The 17,807-nt window shown below is 36.3% G+C and overlaps 1 protein-coding gene across 1 annotated transcript in view; it reads left to right on the forward strand.

The window, feature by feature from the left end:
* The window catches only part of PHKB (phosphorylase kinase regulatory subunit beta), a 218,480-nt gene that overhangs the window by 117,889 nt on the left and 82,784 nt on the right, over positions 1 to 17,807 (forward strand). Inside the window, exons 9-13 of the mRNA XM_031934443.1 lie at positions 2,257 to 2,352; positions 3,637 to 3,834; positions 8,029 to 8,086; positions 8,636 to 8,713; positions 10,883 to 11,041. Coding sequence (XP_031790303.1) covers positions 2,257 to 2,352; positions 3,637 to 3,834; positions 8,029 to 8,086; positions 8,636 to 8,713; positions 10,883 to 11,041 — 589 coding nt within the window. The remainder of the gene's footprint in view (positions 1 to 2,256; positions 2,353 to 3,636; positions 3,835 to 8,028; positions 8,087 to 8,635; positions 8,714 to 10,882; positions 11,042 to 17,807) is intronic.

Below are 17,807 nucleotides of genomic sequence, written 5' to 3' on the forward strand. Positions count from 1 at the left end.
AGGCCTTAAATTAATGTGTCTGATGATTTAATGTAGGTGATCATTAATTCCATTTGTGGGTTCTCCTTGACGACTTTTAAAAAGACTTGCTTCTGGATTGGGAATAGCTGCCCATGACCTTGGGTGATTTTACCCTCCTGGAAATCTGGACCATAATGCCTAAAGCATGGAATATTTTTGTGAGAACACAGCCAAACAATATAGTTAATCACCCTTTGATCTCGGTGTTAAAATATGGCAACATTATGAGATTATTTTTCCCTTTGGGCATATTGCTAAGGTTGGCGGAGAAAAATTGAGAGCTGAATAAATACTTTGATGAATTTAGACAAATAAGCCACTTATTTGTGGCCAGAAAGTAGAAGTTGGCTGTTTACATTAATCAAGTAACGTAGAGAATTGCCAAATTTGCCATTTCACTTCATTATTTATAAATTATCCCACTTAGATTGTATCTTTTGAACATTTAATTCCAGGCCGATAGTTTGGTATGCAATTGACTTTATTAATTCTTGGCCTAAAGATAAATTATAGCTCTTATTTTTTGTGTATTCATAGGCTCCTAACATATTATATCCATTTATTTCTCTGCTCTTTTGTTCTAACTACCCTACTTGCTCCCATTTCACCAAAATTCAGAGCCTAGCTATGGTCCTCACCTTCTCTATGAAGTGCCCCAGCTTCCCTGGGGACTTGTTTTATAATCTCCTTCTCCCCCTTAAACTACTAATTTTGATGAAAGTAAGTCATGTGTTGCGATGTGCTGCCTTTTTGTTTTCTTAATAATCTTGTTCAGGACTGTCACCTGGGTCAGCTCCTTAAGATTAGCACAGGTCAAATTAGCTCTTGTTTGTTTTCCTCAAAGCAGAGTGCAAAATACCTTGCCAGTGGCAGCTGCTGCATGAACCAGTAGAGATGGGAGGTTGGAACTCCTGAGTAATAGAAAGGACAGTTTACCGTTCATATGGTGATTGAGAGACAGCCTCACCGAATCACTGTTCATTTATTTATTTACTTGTCAGATTTTAAAAAGATTTAAAAATGATATTCGGAATGAGAAATCATTCTATTTTATGAGCTAATGAAAATTAGCTAATGAAATAGCTAATGAAATTTTCATTAGCTCATAAAACATGGGCTACTAGGAAACAAGTGCCTCTAGTGAATCTGACATCTGGATATGGGGTCTGGTGCTGCTAGATTTTGAAGTTCAGTCTAGGTGATTGGTTGGAGATATTTTTGTTTCAGTGTGAATGCATCTGTGAAGCTGGTGAGAATTGGGATGAGATTCAGAAAATAGTATTAAAGTAACATGAAATTTATAATTCTCTTCTCCCTTTCCCCATGTATTTTTCTGAGTATTCTCCTTATTCCCATCCCGTTCTATGTGATTTCAAATATTTAACTCCCCAGTAAAGCTGTTGAATATGGAATGCAGTAGTTTTAACCTGATTAGCAGATAGATTAACATTTTGTTACACCTATTTGTTTTATTCAAGCTTTTTTTTCTTACTTGAAATATATATATATGTGTGTGTGTGCATATATATATATGGGATAATTGTATAAAATATTTACATATATATATATATGGGGGAATTGTATAATCTAGTGTTTAAAGAATGGGCCTCTGTGTCAGAGACTTAGTTTTGAACCTTTGCTCTGTTAAAGTAAGGTTTAATGTCCTTTTCAGTATATTAAATGAGACAATCCAGGTGACACATAAAGCATAGTGCCTGATGCAGTGAATATTAGTTCAGATTAGTTGCTTTATTGTTATTTGAGATTCTACTGTCTTCATATTTTAATACAGTATTCTTTTACATTCATCTAGATTATATCTAAATTTGTTTAGTTTGATCATATAGTCAATATTCTTTATGAGGAATGTATAACTCAGATTTTATGAATCTGCATTCTCATTCTTTGTCATGTTAGCTAAACTAATTGTATTTTCATTAAAATAAATGTCACTAATATAGTGGCTATCTTGTAATCAGTGCATTTGGATTTATAAGAAAGTCAAGGAAAACTAGGGAAAACATAAAAATAACATTTTTATGATTATAAAGTTAATGTTTATTACAGGAAATTTGAGAAATATTCAAAGTACAAACAAAATTTAAATCTTCTGGAACTCCACACTCAATGCAATCAATGTAGGAATTTTTGTGAAGTTTTCACAGTCAAAATGCCAAATGTTCTCCAAGTCTTTTTTTCTTAATTTAGGAAATGTTTTTCTTTTTCTCTTTCCAGGGCTGTTCGTGGTCAGTTATATTTGTGGATCTCGATGCTCACAATCGCAACAGGCAAACTTTGTGCTCGCTGTTACCCAGAGAATCAAGATCACATGTGAGACATTGAATAAAGATCATGAACTATTGTTTATGATTTCTATGTAGTTTTACCTTAATTTCCAATAAAGTACTCTAAAATGTTAGTGGTCGTCCGAAAGGGATAAGAAGACATGATAGATTGCCCCTTACTCCTCTGGCCTGGGGAGGTCTTAGGAAATGGACGAGAGTTGTGGACAGGGCTGCTTTGGCCTTTGAATCCCTTGCAGGAGAATACAAAAATAGACTTTTCTTTTGGGGGAGTAGCAACATTAGGCCAAGATGAATTATTTTTTTGCCATGGTATATTAGAAAAATATTTTTCATAATGTATTTATCTTTTGGATAAAATAATCTTCCATTCCTTATTTCCTTTCTCTCATTCAATTCACTTTTTCCCCTTGCCTGATGAACTTTTGTATGCTTATCCTACCTGATTGCAGAATTTTCTAGGGACTGTTTGTGGTTCTGTTATTTAGAAAACACCCAAAATGGAATAATTTAGTTATTCAAAACCGTTTTGTGTAAGTAATGTAAGATTATAATTTTTAAAAAAAGCTCCCCAAATAAGCAAATAATATAATACCCACTCATACCACCACTCTGATACAATCTTGACAACATTTTGGTATATATGTTTTCACTTATTTTTAGACATATATAATATTTGTATTTTACAAAACTATAAGAGTACTTTTTATATTTTATCAATCAATATAAAGAGTACTATTTATATTGATTGATAACCTAGCTCTGTGAGTGGATATTGTCCCATACCAGTAGGTTATCAATTGATAACCTTTTTATAGGTTATCAATTGATAACCTTTTTATAGGTTATCAATCAATATAAAGAGTACTATTTATATTGATTGATAACCTAGCTCTGTGAGTGGATATTGTCCCATACCAGTAAACGGATTTCTACAATATAAATTTTAATAGTTGCTAATTTACTCAGCTAATTGTTGGATATTTCGGTTGTTTCCTCTTTTTCATTATTGTAAGCAAATTGTTGTGACAGACTAAGTTGTGACAACTATTAAATTTTTGTGCACCATTTTAATTAATATTTTGACATTTGAGCCCATTGAACCTTGAAAATACTACCAACAAATGAAGTTTTATCTCTTCTGTAAGGTTTCCTGGAACATGCCATAGAAACAGCTGTCTGATCCTGGGAGCAGAGCGTGCTCACTTTTGACTGCATAACCTCACTGGCTTTTCATCTCTGTCATTCTCCTTGGGCTGTGTTGATCACATCGCTGTGGACACTCACAGTCTCTCTTTCTCATTGCCTCCAGAACACAGATGCCGCCCTGCTCCCCTGCATCAGTTATCCTGCATTTGCCCTGGATGATGAAGTTCTGTTTAGCCAGACACTTGATAAAGTGGTTAGAAAATTAAAAGGAAAATATGGGTTTAAACGTTTCTTGAGAGATGGGTATAGAACATCACTGGAAGATCCCAACAGATGCTACTACAAGCCAGCTGAAATTAAGGTATTAAAAAATATTCCATGGTAATCGCATATCAGAGCAATCAAAAGCACAGATTCAGGAGACTGACCATTGGGTTTGAATTCTGGCTCTGCTACTTACTAGCTGTGTGGCCCTGGGCCAGTTAATTAACCTGTCTCTGTTTAATTTTTTTCATTGGGATAAAATAATAATAGTACCTATATCATGAGGTTCTTATGACGACTAAACAACTTACATAAAAGTGCTTAGAATAGTGCTTGGCACATAGTGAATGCTCAGTAAGTGCTAGCTCTTATTACCAGTGAGGTATTTACTGATAATGGGCCATGTTGATCTATTGGGTGAATAATTTTTCTATTGCGTTTTCAGTCCTCTGCTTGCCTGATCCATACTGTTTGTCTTCTATAATATTAAATATCTGTTTGCAATATTTCTTTCAATCTTTTAAGCAAATTCTTTTATTAAAACTGATAGGCCATTCCATCTTCCTTTATCTGTTTCATTTAGACACTTTCTTTTAAAATATAGTCCTCTAAATATTTAGTTTTAAAATGTTTTGTATTTCAAAACATACATACCACTATATCTAGTTTTATACTAGCTGCTTTTAAGCCATCTAGAAAATAGCACCCCAAAAAAGTAAGAAGTCGTGCACATTGCTGAGGACTTTGCTTTAACATAGTGTATTGAAAGGTATTTTGTTTTTTTTGTTTCTTTCCTTTTGAGATGGAGTCTTGCTCTGTTGCCCAGGCTGGAGAGCAGTGGCATGACCTCCACCTCCCGGGTTCAAGCAGTTCTCCTGCCTCAGCCTCCTGAGTAGCTGGGATTACAGGCACTTGCCACAATGCCCAGCTAATTATTTTGTATTTTTAATAGAGTTGGGGTTTCACCATGTTGGCCACGCTGGTCTTGAACTTCTGACCTAAAATGATCTGCCCTCCTCGGCCTCCCAAAGTGCTGGGATTACAGGCGTGAGCCACTGTGCCCGGCTGAAAGATATTGTGTATGCATGGGCATAATTGGCTCACTCACTGAAGGTAGGTAAGGTCCCTAGGAATCTGTATATAGAAAATGTGTAGGCAACATTGTACCTTTTAAGTTGTTTGGCAATTAACGTACTGTTTTAAAATTTAACATATACTTTTGCAGAAAAACTAGACAAGCTATTTATCATTTTATTTAACTTCTTCTTTTTTTTTTTTTTCTTAAATAGAGACCAGATCCCACTAGGTTGCCCAGGCTGTACTGGAACTCCAGGGCTCAAGTGATTCTCCTCCCTCAGCCTCCCAAGTAGCTGGGAGTACAGGCATACACCACCACACCCAGCTTTATTTTATTTAATTTCACAGTTGACTATCACTTGGAAACCATTTTATTGTGTGCACTTTTGAAATTTTCAGCAGTGTTGGCAGTGTTACAATCTGTTAGGTTGGACCAAAAGATCCATTTATCTCTTAAACACCTTCAAATGTTTCTTTCCTATTTAATACATTTTCTGTGCCAATATTTACAGCACTTACATTTGAATTGGACCACCTGCAACTAACTGCCACCTTGCACACTTCCAACTTTGGATCTGTCCAGCAAGTTTTCTGCACCTTCTGCTGAGCACCACCAAGGAAAGCCACAGCACTATGGGTAGGAGCTGCCCCACAGTCAGGAGATCTGTCTTGGCTCACCCTCATCATTGCTGTCAGTTCTTGTCAGTCCTGCTATCTGACTCTGCCAGGAACTCCCTATGAAAGCTTTTCCAGCTTTTTCCTATTTGTACTCAAGTTTGCAGACTTTCCTTTTTATTTTCTACTTGATAGCCTTTCATTTCTGCATGGCCTCCTCCACTGTGTCTTTCCTTCATCCATACTTCCCTCTGTCTCTCTTGCCTCACAGAAGGAGCTCTCTGTTCTTTCTAAGGCTAACCCATCCTGTGTATACCCCATCCTATTCTCTTTTACTTTCTTGACACTCTCACTTGTTTTCTTCTGTGATAAAAGGATATCTATTTCTCTTTCTTTTTTCTCCTCATCTTCCCCATTTCTACCTTCTCTGTCTTGGTTCCCCAACTTAAATTAGCTTTTTTCCTCATTAAGCACATTGATGTTTATCATTAAGAAACCAAACAAAACCCTTCCTCAACCCTTTCCCTGTCCACCTCCATCCTCTTTCTCTTTGTGCCACACATCTGAAAAGCATGGCCTCTACTTGGTGTCTCCTTGCTTACATCCCGCTTACTCTTTCCCCCTACAAACTGGCTTACTTCCCAGCACTCCCCAGTAGCTGTGCTGGCTTCAATCCGCTTACATTACTGAGTCGGAGTGGATGCTTTTGTGATCTCATTTCACAGAACTTCTTGGCATTTGAGTGTCTTTGCTGAGTCTTCTTTGTTGGAACATTCTCCATTGGCTGTGACCCCATTCTTTATTCTCCACTTCTCTCACTTACTTCTTATTCTCCTTTGCAGGTTCCTCTTCTTCTGCCCCCTCTTAAACATTGTACTTCTCCTAGGGTCCATCCACAGTCCTAGCCTCTCTTCATTCTGGCTGTGAACTCCCAGCTTCAGCTATAGCTGTTAACCACAGATCTCCATCCCTAACTCATACCTCTCCTCAAGTGCCCACCCCCTGTATGCAGCTGCCTTGTGGACATCCTCGCTTAGGTGTCTTACAGTCTGCCTGTATTCAGCTTCCACTCCTATGCCCAAGCCCTATACCTAGAAGGAAGTCATTCTAGGCACTTCCTTTCACCCATCTACCTTTGTCAATCAACAAGGCTGGCAGATTTAGCCTCCTAAAAATCCTAAAATTCTGTTTCTTCCTCTCTATTACTCCCTGGTTTAGGCTACTGGATCTGGGGTGATTTTGCCTCCCAGGAGACTTTTGACAATGTCTGCAGACATTTTGGGTTGTCACAATATGGTAGGTACTACTGACATCTGGAAGGCAGATACTAGGGATACTACTAAACATTCCTGCACCACACAGGACAACTCAAAAACAAAGAATTATTTGGCCACAATGTTAGTAGTGCCGAAGTTAAGAAACCTCAGTTTAGGTTGTCATCTTTTCCCTTTGGATTTTGCTCCAGCAGAATTCCAGCTAGTCCTGTTTCTTGCCCTACAACGCTCTTCAGTATTACCAGCTGCTCAGTCTAGCAGGTAAATATAATGAGTAAATCTGATCCTGCTGAGTATTCACCTGTGGTTCTCTTTTATTTCCAGACCAAAGTCTTAGCCACTTAGCATGACCTGCAAGGCCCTTCCTGATCTGGCTGGCCTGGCCTATCTGTAGGGTTTTCAGTTTTCACTACTTCATCCTTGCTTATTCCAGAAATACTGAATTGCTGGTAGATTCTTTAACATACTTTGTGCTTCTATGCATCTGTGGTTTGTAACTATTATTTCCTTTGCCTTGAGTTACTTTAGCTCATCTCCCCAGTGAAGTCCATCCAGCAGTAGCTGAAACATCTCCTTTCCTATAAACATTCCCTGACTCCAAGGCAGACTCAGGTGTTCCACTCCCTATGAACCTGACATACCATGTGTAGATATTTCCTACTGCATAGTAGTTGTTTATTTACATGCTGGCCTCCCTATTAGACTGTGAGCCTCTGAGGGAAGTTCTCTGTCTTTTTGGTTCCAGGCATCAGTAAGTATTCAGTAAATATTTATTGAAGGACTGAAGTTTGATGGACTGAATGAGTGAGCTTTTGAATAATAAGACGTGAGGAAATTAAAAAAAAAAAAAAAGAACAAGGAAACTGCTTAGAAAATCAGTTCAATTTATTGCTATAAGCAAATCTTTGACATATCACCTAACTATAGTTCTTCTAATTTAATTGTTAGTGGCTGGGCACAGTAGGTCATGCCTATAATGCCTGTAATCCCAGCACTTTCGGAGACCGAGATAAGAGGATCTCTTGAGACCAGGAGTTTGACCAGCCTGGGCAACACAGGGAGGAGACCATATCTCTGAGAAAAAAGAAAGAAAGAGAGAGAGACAGAGAGAGATAGCCAGATACGGTGGTGTGAGTCTATAGTCCCAGCCACTTGGGAGGCTGAGGCAGGAAAAAGGATCCCTTGAGCCCAGTAGGACAAGGCTGCAGAGAGCCATGATTGTGCCACTGCACTCCACCCTGGGCCACAGAGTGAGATCTTGTCTCAAAATAATAATAATAATTTAACTGTCAGTGAAAAATTTAATGTTTTATTTTCTGTTTTAGCTATTTGATGGCATTGAATGTGAATTTCCCATATTTTTCCTTTATATGATGATTGATGGTAAGTAAGCTTTTTCCTGAAATTTAAGCTATAGGATTTAAGTGGTTTAAAGAAGAGCAGAAGTGAAATATGACTCTTTTCAGCTAGAAAAACAGACTGCACTTCAGTGATGTTAATTGCCCTGCATTTATATATGCGACTCTTTTGCTTTCTGAGTGAATGCTAAATCATTTAAAGAATTAAAAAAAACTTGGAAGCATTTAAAAAATGATACCATATATATTATTCATATTTACATAGAAAAATTTTTATTAGTAGAAATCATTAATACTGTAATCCTTGATAATGTGAGTGTGTGTAACATTTATACTTAGGAATAGGGAAAATTCAATTAAAATTCAATTTTCAATTCTAAATGCTAATGTGACTTTCTAAAACCAATTTCTTGGAAAAATATCACACAGATTTGCATTACTTTTTTTCAATTTTAATTTTACCATTCGCATGGAAAATTACCAAAATAATTGTAACTGGCCTAATATATTTTTTCTAAGGTAAAATTTTTGAGATCCTTATTAAGCTCAGCTGCTATTGGATTTTATATTTTAGGAGTTTTTAGAGGCAATCCTAAGCAAGTACAGGAATATCAGGATCTTTTGACTCCAGTACTTCATCAGACCACAGAAGGTATAGTTGTCTTTTTAAGAAATTCTTCCTACCAACATTTCCTTAATGTTTATTTAAAATGTATAAATGAGTCCTTTGTAAAACACAATAATTTATATTAAATTGAAAAAATGAGTGATCCCTGAAATGAAAGCAGAAAGAAGATTAAGCAAGAGAAAGATGGAGATGAATCTAGGTGGGCATGGCTATAGTCATTCCAAAATAGTTTGTCAGGTGGACTGAGTTCGTCCATCTGTTATTTACTATGTAACTCTATTACTCTGTATAGTGTGACAATAATAGAAAGTGACTAGTTTTTATCCAGGTCACTAAAAATGCTGTAGTCAGGTGAGTGCCCCACCGTGGAGGGCTACCTGGAGAAGTTCTGCCCTTGTCTAAAGGTACTAGAATTGCTGAGAATATTCTGGCCTCCTCTTTAGAGTTTTTTCTAGGGTCCTTAGCATTGTATTTTGAACATCTGCCATGGTGCTAAAACATCATCCTTTGAGGATGGATTTAATATTTTGGAAATGGTCAGAAGGCCCAGTCTTAGGAGTAAGGGTATATTGGTTTCAGTCAAACACCAGCAGGGACCGTCAAAAAACATAACTGAATTTTCTGTATAACTGGAAAACCAATTTTCAAAGGAATTCCAAATGAGATGTTCTAGATGTCTTTGGGGCTTGAAAGTACTGACAATCACAGCACTGAGCCCCATTCCTATCTCACATGAAATTTGTGATATTCTTTGGGGTTTTCCAGAGATATCTCAGAGTAAATACTTCATATCATATGCTCACTAACATGCTTGTAATGTTAAAAGTTGTGAAATGTTTATGGATAAACATTGATTTCAAAGTGAATATTAATTTTTAAAAGTTCATTTTGTCTTTATGCTACAAATAATCACTTGTCCAGTGTGAGAAATAATGCATTAAATTTTGTAATGCATGTAATATTTGAAATCCTTTGAAGCAGATCTTTTAATGTTTAGTGTTAGATCATTGATGCATTAAGGTGTAGCAGTTTAATGTACCTCGCTTCAGGTTTCATCGTGTTCAGAGAGTGATGTTCAAAGTATTATCTCTATATCATAGACCTTCTTAACTGATTTTAGACACAAATATTGTTGATTGATACGTAAGGAAGCAAAATTTCAGGGAAATCTGTGCAATTTCATTAGAAAAATTAAGTTTACTGTGGGCTAATATTGCAAAAAGTCTTCTGTAGCATCCTACATAGGTTGTTGATTATTTTCCCATTTTATCATCCACAAATATTCTACTCTTAAATAATAATTTTAGTTCCTACCAATCCATTTTTAAATGGTCACGGGGGGATGGCTTTTTCTCTTCAGTGATATTGAATGGTAGATAATGGGCTTAATGCTTAAATGGGGATTTCTTTGCTCTAGCAACGGCTCAGAGTTATAATTCTTCATTTAAGATTACACAGTATCTCATATGTGAGCTTCTGTAGACTAATCCTATTAAAAATAGCTTCCTCTATGGCTCTAAATATTTGTATACTGTGTATTTGTTGATTCATTTAGAGGTATTAAAATTAAATGTTGTTGAGGGAGATTATGTACTCATTGTTAGCCAAAGCATAACAATCTGCTGTTGAATTAGTGTTTTAAAGTCAATTTTTTCCTCCATAATTTTCACTGGCAATATCTGAAAGGAACCAGAATATCCGGCTTTCTATAGCTTATCAAATCTGTTGCCTCCTGCACAACAAGTCTTCCTCCCTGCTTTCTAATCATTACAGTGTCTTGAAGGGAACTTTTGGGAAAGACACTAATTTTGATATGGCTTGGCTGTGTCCCCACCCAAAGCTCACCTTGAATTATAGTAATTCCCGTGTGTCAAGGGTGGGGCCAGGTGGAGATGATTGAATCATGGGGGCAGTTTCCCCCATACTGTTCTCATAGTAGTGAGTAAGTCTCAGGAGATTTGATGGTTTTATAAATGCATAAGCCCTCTTGCCTGCCACCGTGTAAAACATACCTTTGCTCTTCCTTCACCTTTCACCATGACTGTGAGGCCTCCCCAGCCATGTGGAACTCTGAGGCCATTAAAACTCTTTCCTTTATAAATTACCCAGTCTTGGGTATATCTTTATTAGTAGCATCTGAGTGGACTAATACAGATTTGTTATATTTTAAATATGTATTTTTTAACTCCATAGGATATCCTGTTGTACCAAAGTACTATTATGTGCCAGCTGACTTTGTAGAATATGAAAAAAATAACCCCGGTAGTCAAAAACGATTTCCTAGCAACTGTGGCCGTGATGGAAAACTGTTTCTTTGGGGACAAGCACTTTATATCATCGCAAAACTCCTGGGTAAGTGGAGAAGATTGGGAATGGAATTTTTTTCCTTGTTATTAAACTATTAGAAATAAATATGCCTTTGCTGATGTTTATGTTGGATTTGGGTGGTGTTTCATGCTCTTAGGAGGTCTTTGGGGAGTTTCTTAGTATCTAGTGGTATATTAATATATCTATTTCACTGAATGATGATGGACGGTTTCTGGGAAGAAAGCGCAATAGATATGGGTACCATTTGTGATCATTTAGGGGGCTGCATTTGGCTTACTATATGGGTTTCCTGCAGAAGATTATAGAAACTTTGAGTTACTTTTATATGATATATTAAAAATTCTGACTTAAGAAAACAGTAACAGTCATGCTTCGTCATACCTTTAGTAAACCACTTGCCAAAGGGTATTGGTCATCTCAAAGTTCTCTTCTGTCTAATAAATACATATTGGCAATTTTAGTTGGAGGCTTAATAGGGCCGTTATTCATTATTCTTTGAAGAATTAATTTTCATCTTCTACAACTTGAGCTGAATCATAGCACTCTTGGACGCTTTGAAATGAAGACAAATTTGATAAACACAGGGAAAGCATTATGCATCTTCCTGCAACATTCCTTGTTCAAATTTTAAATGTTATTAGCATTTACATCAAAAAGGCTATCACTTTAGAGTCAGAATTCCTTTATGGCAAAAAGATTATGAAATAGGCTAACTGTAAATACTGTACCTGCACTAAAAGAACTGCCTACTGTATAAAATACTGTTACGATTTTTGTTGTTTCTAGCTTTACTGCATAAGTTCTAATAAATTTGTGCCATAAGAGTAATCATCTTCAGTTTTTAAAAAATATTCCATTAGGGAAGAATATTTCACAGGACAGATTTCCAATTTGAGCTTTACGTAAATGATATGTAAGAGCAGGCAGAAGCTAACCAAATAAGTGAAAACTAAGTTAATGCTGTTTTCAGTTTGCTCCTTTCCTAACTCTATTTTCTGGGTCTCTATATATACCTAATGCTAATTTAAGAACATGAAGAAACATTTTCTTCCTCCTTTAAAGGGACAGCTTTTTGACAAGGTGTTGATATTATTTATATAGGCTTTGCTTTTAGAATTTCCAAAGTAGGGGGAAAGGCACATGAAATAGTTTTCTTATAATCAACCCAAGTTGGGAAAGTTATCTCTGGTTAGATTGTTATTTCCATCTCACTAGCATAATTACAAAGAAGCTTTGTTGATACAGTTAAGTAAAACATGTTTTAGTAGAGGACTAGTTAACTTATGTAAGGATAAGAATTTTGATATTAGAATTTTTTTAAAGTTTTTAAAAATTTTAAAAGTTTTTATGTACTACATTTGAAAATTACAAATGAGCATGAGGAATTTTTTCTGTGATTCTGAGGCTGAAAACTGGAACCTGGGATCTGGGATATGAAATTAAAACCTTCTTCATCCTGCTTTTTGCCGTATATCCAGACTGGGTTTAGTGCAACTATAAAGAATGTTGTTTGAGCAAAGCCTCTAGATAAAATTGACAAGGCTAGTGAATTGAGAAGGTGGAATTGACCACACCCTACATAAGCAAATTGAGCTTTAAAAAAAGAAAAAGAATGACAATAGTATCAGTAAAAAAGCATCGAAGTTTCCAAAATAAATGTGTTGAATGTAGACAGGTCTTGAGTGAAGATAGTATTTTCTTATATTAAGACCAGAGTGAACAGAAATAGTACAGGTCATGCCTCCATTTCTGTTTCTTGACCAAAAAGAATAAGAAATACTGCAGGGCTACCATTAAAGAAAGTCAGTTTCTCTTTTCCCTGCTGATCTTCTGAAAAGGCAGCAAGAACATGCAGAAGGTATGTTGCATACTATGAAACCACATACTTATCTCCAGCTGAAAAAAAGAAATATTGCATATTCATTAGTAGTCTAGCCTAGCTTTGTGTCATCTGATTAACAGCTCACTGGTTAAGACGAATAACATCTCAGAAGACTGAATCATTTAGTTGCCCTTAACTATTGTATACTACCCCTAAGAACCATCAGACTTCTATGGATTTTCGTTTAGATTCCAGATACAACATTTACTTAAATCGTCTTTATTTATTAAAGGAGCCTCAGTTGGATATCTGCTTGACAACCTTTTGTGGGCAGCTAATTGTGGTTACTGTTTTTACATGAAAATAATATAATAGTGAATCTTTAAAAATACTCTATAGTATGTGACTTTCACTAATTCAGGCCAGTTTGTATCTCAATGAAGTCTAATAATATTTTGCTTTATGTATGCCTAACTAAATAATTATATAACAAAACTGTGACTTCTGTTCAATTGTTAAAGAAAAGACACAGTATGCTATATCCTGAACCAAGGCCTGAACTCCCCACTGTGCTCTTAAAAAATAAGTTCATTATTCACAGTATTTCCTTTTCTCTTATGAAATTTATACTTTTAGAAAATCAATATTTTCTATATAACTGGTAAATATATTATAAACATGTATACTTTAAACCCCCTAAGACATATCTTAAGATACATTGACATGTCTTAGAATAAAATGATCATTAGTTGTACCTTCAACTGTTATTCAAATTTGAAAGTTTAGAAACCATTCATGTAAGACCAGTCTAAAGAAATCCAAGTACCTTTTTGAGCTCTTTGCAAAAACAAATAACCTTAAAAGTACAGCCATTCATTGCTTAATGATAGGGCTATATTCTGAGAATTGTGTCATTAGGTGATTTTTAGCCTACGACATACCTAGCCTATATGATATAGCCAATTGCTCCTAGACTACAAACTTGTAGAACATGTTACTGTACTGAGTACTATGGACAGTTGTAACACAATGGTAAGTATCTGTGTACCTGACATATTTAAACATAGAAAAGGTATAGTGAAGATACAGTATTGTAATCTCATGGGACATCTTTATGCATCATCACATGACTGATTTATTGCATTAAAAATCACTTGAGGCTGGGTGCAGTGGCTCACGCCTGTGTCCCAGCATTTGGGGAGGCTGAGGCACGCAGATTGCTTGAGCCCAGGAGTTCGCAACTAGCCTCCCTAGAAGCTGGGACTACAGGTGCACGCTGCCACACCTGGCTAATTTTTTGTATTTTTAGTAGATACAGGGTTTCACCATGTTGCCCAGCCTGGTCTCGAACTCCTGAGCTCAGGCAATCTGCCCGCCAGGCATGGTGGTGCATGGCTGTAGTCCCAGCTACTCAGGAGGCTGAGGCCAGAGGATCACCTGAGCCCTGGAGGTTAAGGTTGTGGTGAGCAGTGATTGCACCACTGCACTCTAGCCTGGGTGATAGAGTGAGACCCTGTCTCAAAAAAAGGATTAAAAAATTGCTTGAAAATCTTGATGTTTGGATTGCAATTTTTTTTTTTGAGATTCAGAAAACTAAAGAAATATAAAGTTAATGATAACATTACTCTAAAACCATTAGAAAACCATTATAAAGGCCATTATATAACTTTAATATGTGTTCTTATTCAGTATGTCCTAAAAAGAGATACTAACATATCAGCTTTTAAAAATCTGACTTCTAGGGCCAGGTGTGGTGGCTCACGCCTGTAATCCCAGAACTTTGGGAGGCCGAGGCAGGCAGATCATGAGGTCAGGAGATCAAGACCATCCTGGCTAACACAGTGAAACCCCATCTCTACTAAAAATACAAAATATTAGCCAGGCGTGATGGCACGCACCTGTAGTCCAGGAGAATCGCTTGAACCTGGGCGGCGGAAGTTGCAGTGAACCAAGATCGTGCCACTGCACTCCAGCCTGGGTGACAGAGCAAGACTCCATCTCAAAATTAAAAAAAAAAAAAAAAAAAATCTGACTTCTAGACTTCAGCTTGTCTTTTCCATATGCGCAACTAACTTTTCTTATCCTGTACATCAGACATTCATAGTGATGATCTTCATTCAGGTACTACTACATGATCCCGGCTCATTAAAGATTATAACTTTACATACTGTATAATTTAAGGCAGGTGAATACAATAATTTTTAGGGTGGACATTTTGAAAATATTAATAAACATTAATGGTTAAAACAAGATATATTCTCTTGGTAAACTTGAATATTAAGCAATTTTAGTTAACTACAACTTTCTCTCCAATATACACAAACTCCCAGAATACTCAACTTAATGAAAATTTGCTTGAATCTCACAACAGAATTTTTTTTAAGAGACAAGAGGGTTTCACTCTGTCACCTAGGCTGGAGTGCAGTGGTACGATCATAGCTCAATGGAGCCCCAAACTCCTGGGCTCAAGTGATCCTCCTACCTCAGCCTCCTGAGTAGTTGGGACTACAGGCACAGATCACGACACGTGGCAGGATCTTTTACTTTTGGGGATGGGTATTACTTAATTTCTTTGGAACACTAACAAGCTACTTTTAAAGTGATAAAATAGATATAGAAGTACTTTAAAATTTCCAAAGTGTTATGTATATACAAAGTTCACAACTTAATTTCTTGGGTTCCCAAAGTTCTTTGGTAAGTCATTGTTTGGAAGCCAATTTATTTTCCTGTAGAAATTGTATTTTAAATGATTATTAACACCCAGCAAACTTGTAACCGTGGGGTTATGAATTATTTCTCTGACATTATCATCTTTTTCTTCTACTTTCTCCCTCTCTAGCTTCTCTTTCCTTTTTTTTTCTTTTTTTTTTGGGTTTGAATGTAAGATCTGCCACTTACTACCTGTGTGATTCGAGTTTTCTTAACTTCCCCGAACATTAATTTCTTTATTTTTATGTTATAAGGATTAGCTGGTAAGGAAATACACATAAAGCATTTACTGTGGGACAAATACATGTTTAAATGGTTCTTCCCCTTTCTGTTCCTACTTGTTGATCTCTGCTTCTATTTATAGAGGCCTACTCTTTGATAGTGACTATGGATATCCAGTAGCTCACTAACAAGAGTTATAGGAAATACTTCTGCCTGTCTCTCTCTAAGGGCAACCTAATTATTCTGACATACTACTTCCTAATTCCAGTGTTTGTCACAAAAATAAGCCCTTTTGCATTTGATTTTATTCATGACATTTCTTGTCTAATTGATCTCAAATATAAAAGCTATAGATTAAACCTGGAAATCTAATGCTTTTTAAACTTAAAATCATTGGTCAAGTGTCCCCTAGTGTATATAAGGACATAAGAAACTGAGGTCTTGATTTTCTTTGGTCTGTTGTCTTCAAATACAGTTGACTCTTCAGGATAGCACGTGGTTTTGTTACTCTCAGTTCAAGATAAAATGAATAGATAAGAATGTACAGGTATATTTTTACACGTTGGTTGCTAAGAGATTTCCCAGTTGTTGCACTTTAGGAAACTTCAAGAATATTTTCATTATCTTTCTCATGTTACCCATGTGATGGCTAGTGACCTAAAGTGGGATTTCTGTGCAGCAGGCATTATAAACATCTTGAAGCATATGTAGTATTACTTTAAAGGCTTCACCTGGGAAGACTTTCTTTCTTTAGCTTCATGTATAAATAACTGACTTTCCTTTTTTTTTTTTTTTTTTTTTTTTTTTGGAAACGGAGTCTCACTGTGTCACCCAGGCTGGAGTGCAGTCGCGCTATCTCAGCTCACTGCAATCTCTGCCTCCAGGGTTCAAGCAATCCTTCTGCCTCAGCCTCCCGAGTAGCTGGGACTACAGGTGCACGCCACCACGCCTGGCTAATTTTTTGTATTTTTAGTAGAGACGGGGTTTCACCATGTTGCCCAGGCTGGTCTCAAACTCCTGAGCTCAGGCAATCTGCCCGCCTTGGCCTCCCAAAGTGCTGGGATTACAGACGTGAGCCACTGCGCCCGGCCGATAACTGACTTTCTTAAAGCTAAAATGTTTTTATTGAATTAGTACAAGTGCTAGAAAATTTGCGTAGACATTATTCTCATCCTTACATATATTAGTAAAGTTGAATATGAGAGTAGTAATAGACTCTGAGAGGGCTTTTCTTACATGTTTGTCACACTGATTTTCAGAAACACTAATATAATACCTGCCTTAAAATATGTCACATTCTGTGCTCTGCCTTTTACAAACATCATCCTAAGTAATCTTCCTAACATCTCTTTGAGATGGGTACTATGTGGCGTAGGTGAGGAAACTTAGGCCCACAAGAGTTTAACAACTCACCCAAGGTTACAGAGCTCATGAGTAACAGAGTTTGTTGATTTATTCAGGAGTCTACAGGGTGCTTGTGTCACCTGTAACCTCTGTGGCATTAAATATTCCTATTAAAAACAAAAGCATTGCTAATCTAATAAGATAATAAATTGAGTCTTGTTTTCATTTACATTCTGACTGTTAGAAACATATTTCTTAGTCACTCTTCTGTGAATTGTCTAGTAATTTTTTTTTGCCCATTTAATCTTGGTTTTATGGTTTTTCTTATCAGTCTACATGAATGTTTTATTAAGTGTATAAAACCTCTCTGATATTTTCCTAGTTTGTTTGTCTTTAAATTTTGCTTTTGCTATATTTTCATGAGCAGAACTTAAAATCTTTACACACTCAGATCTACCAGTGTTTTCCTATTTAATTTTTGCTGTGGAGTTTACCATTTAATTTTAGAAAATCCATCGTTGTTAATCGGTTGAGTAAAATTCATACACACACACAGAAACACACACACACACAGGCACACACACACATACATATTTGGAATTTTTTGCTCTAATATGAGGTTAAGGATCTGCATTTTCTTTTTCTCCAAATAGCTCATTTCATAATTCATGTGTTACTAATATGTGTCACCAT

This window comes from Piliocolobus tephrosceles, chromosome 17, assembly GCF_002776525.5.
Source record: "Piliocolobus tephrosceles isolate RC106 chromosome 17, ASM277652v3, whole genome shotgun sequence".
In the NCBI taxonomy this organism is placed as follows: Eukaryota; Metazoa; Chordata; class Mammalia; order Primates; family Cercopithecidae; genus Piliocolobus; species Piliocolobus tephrosceles.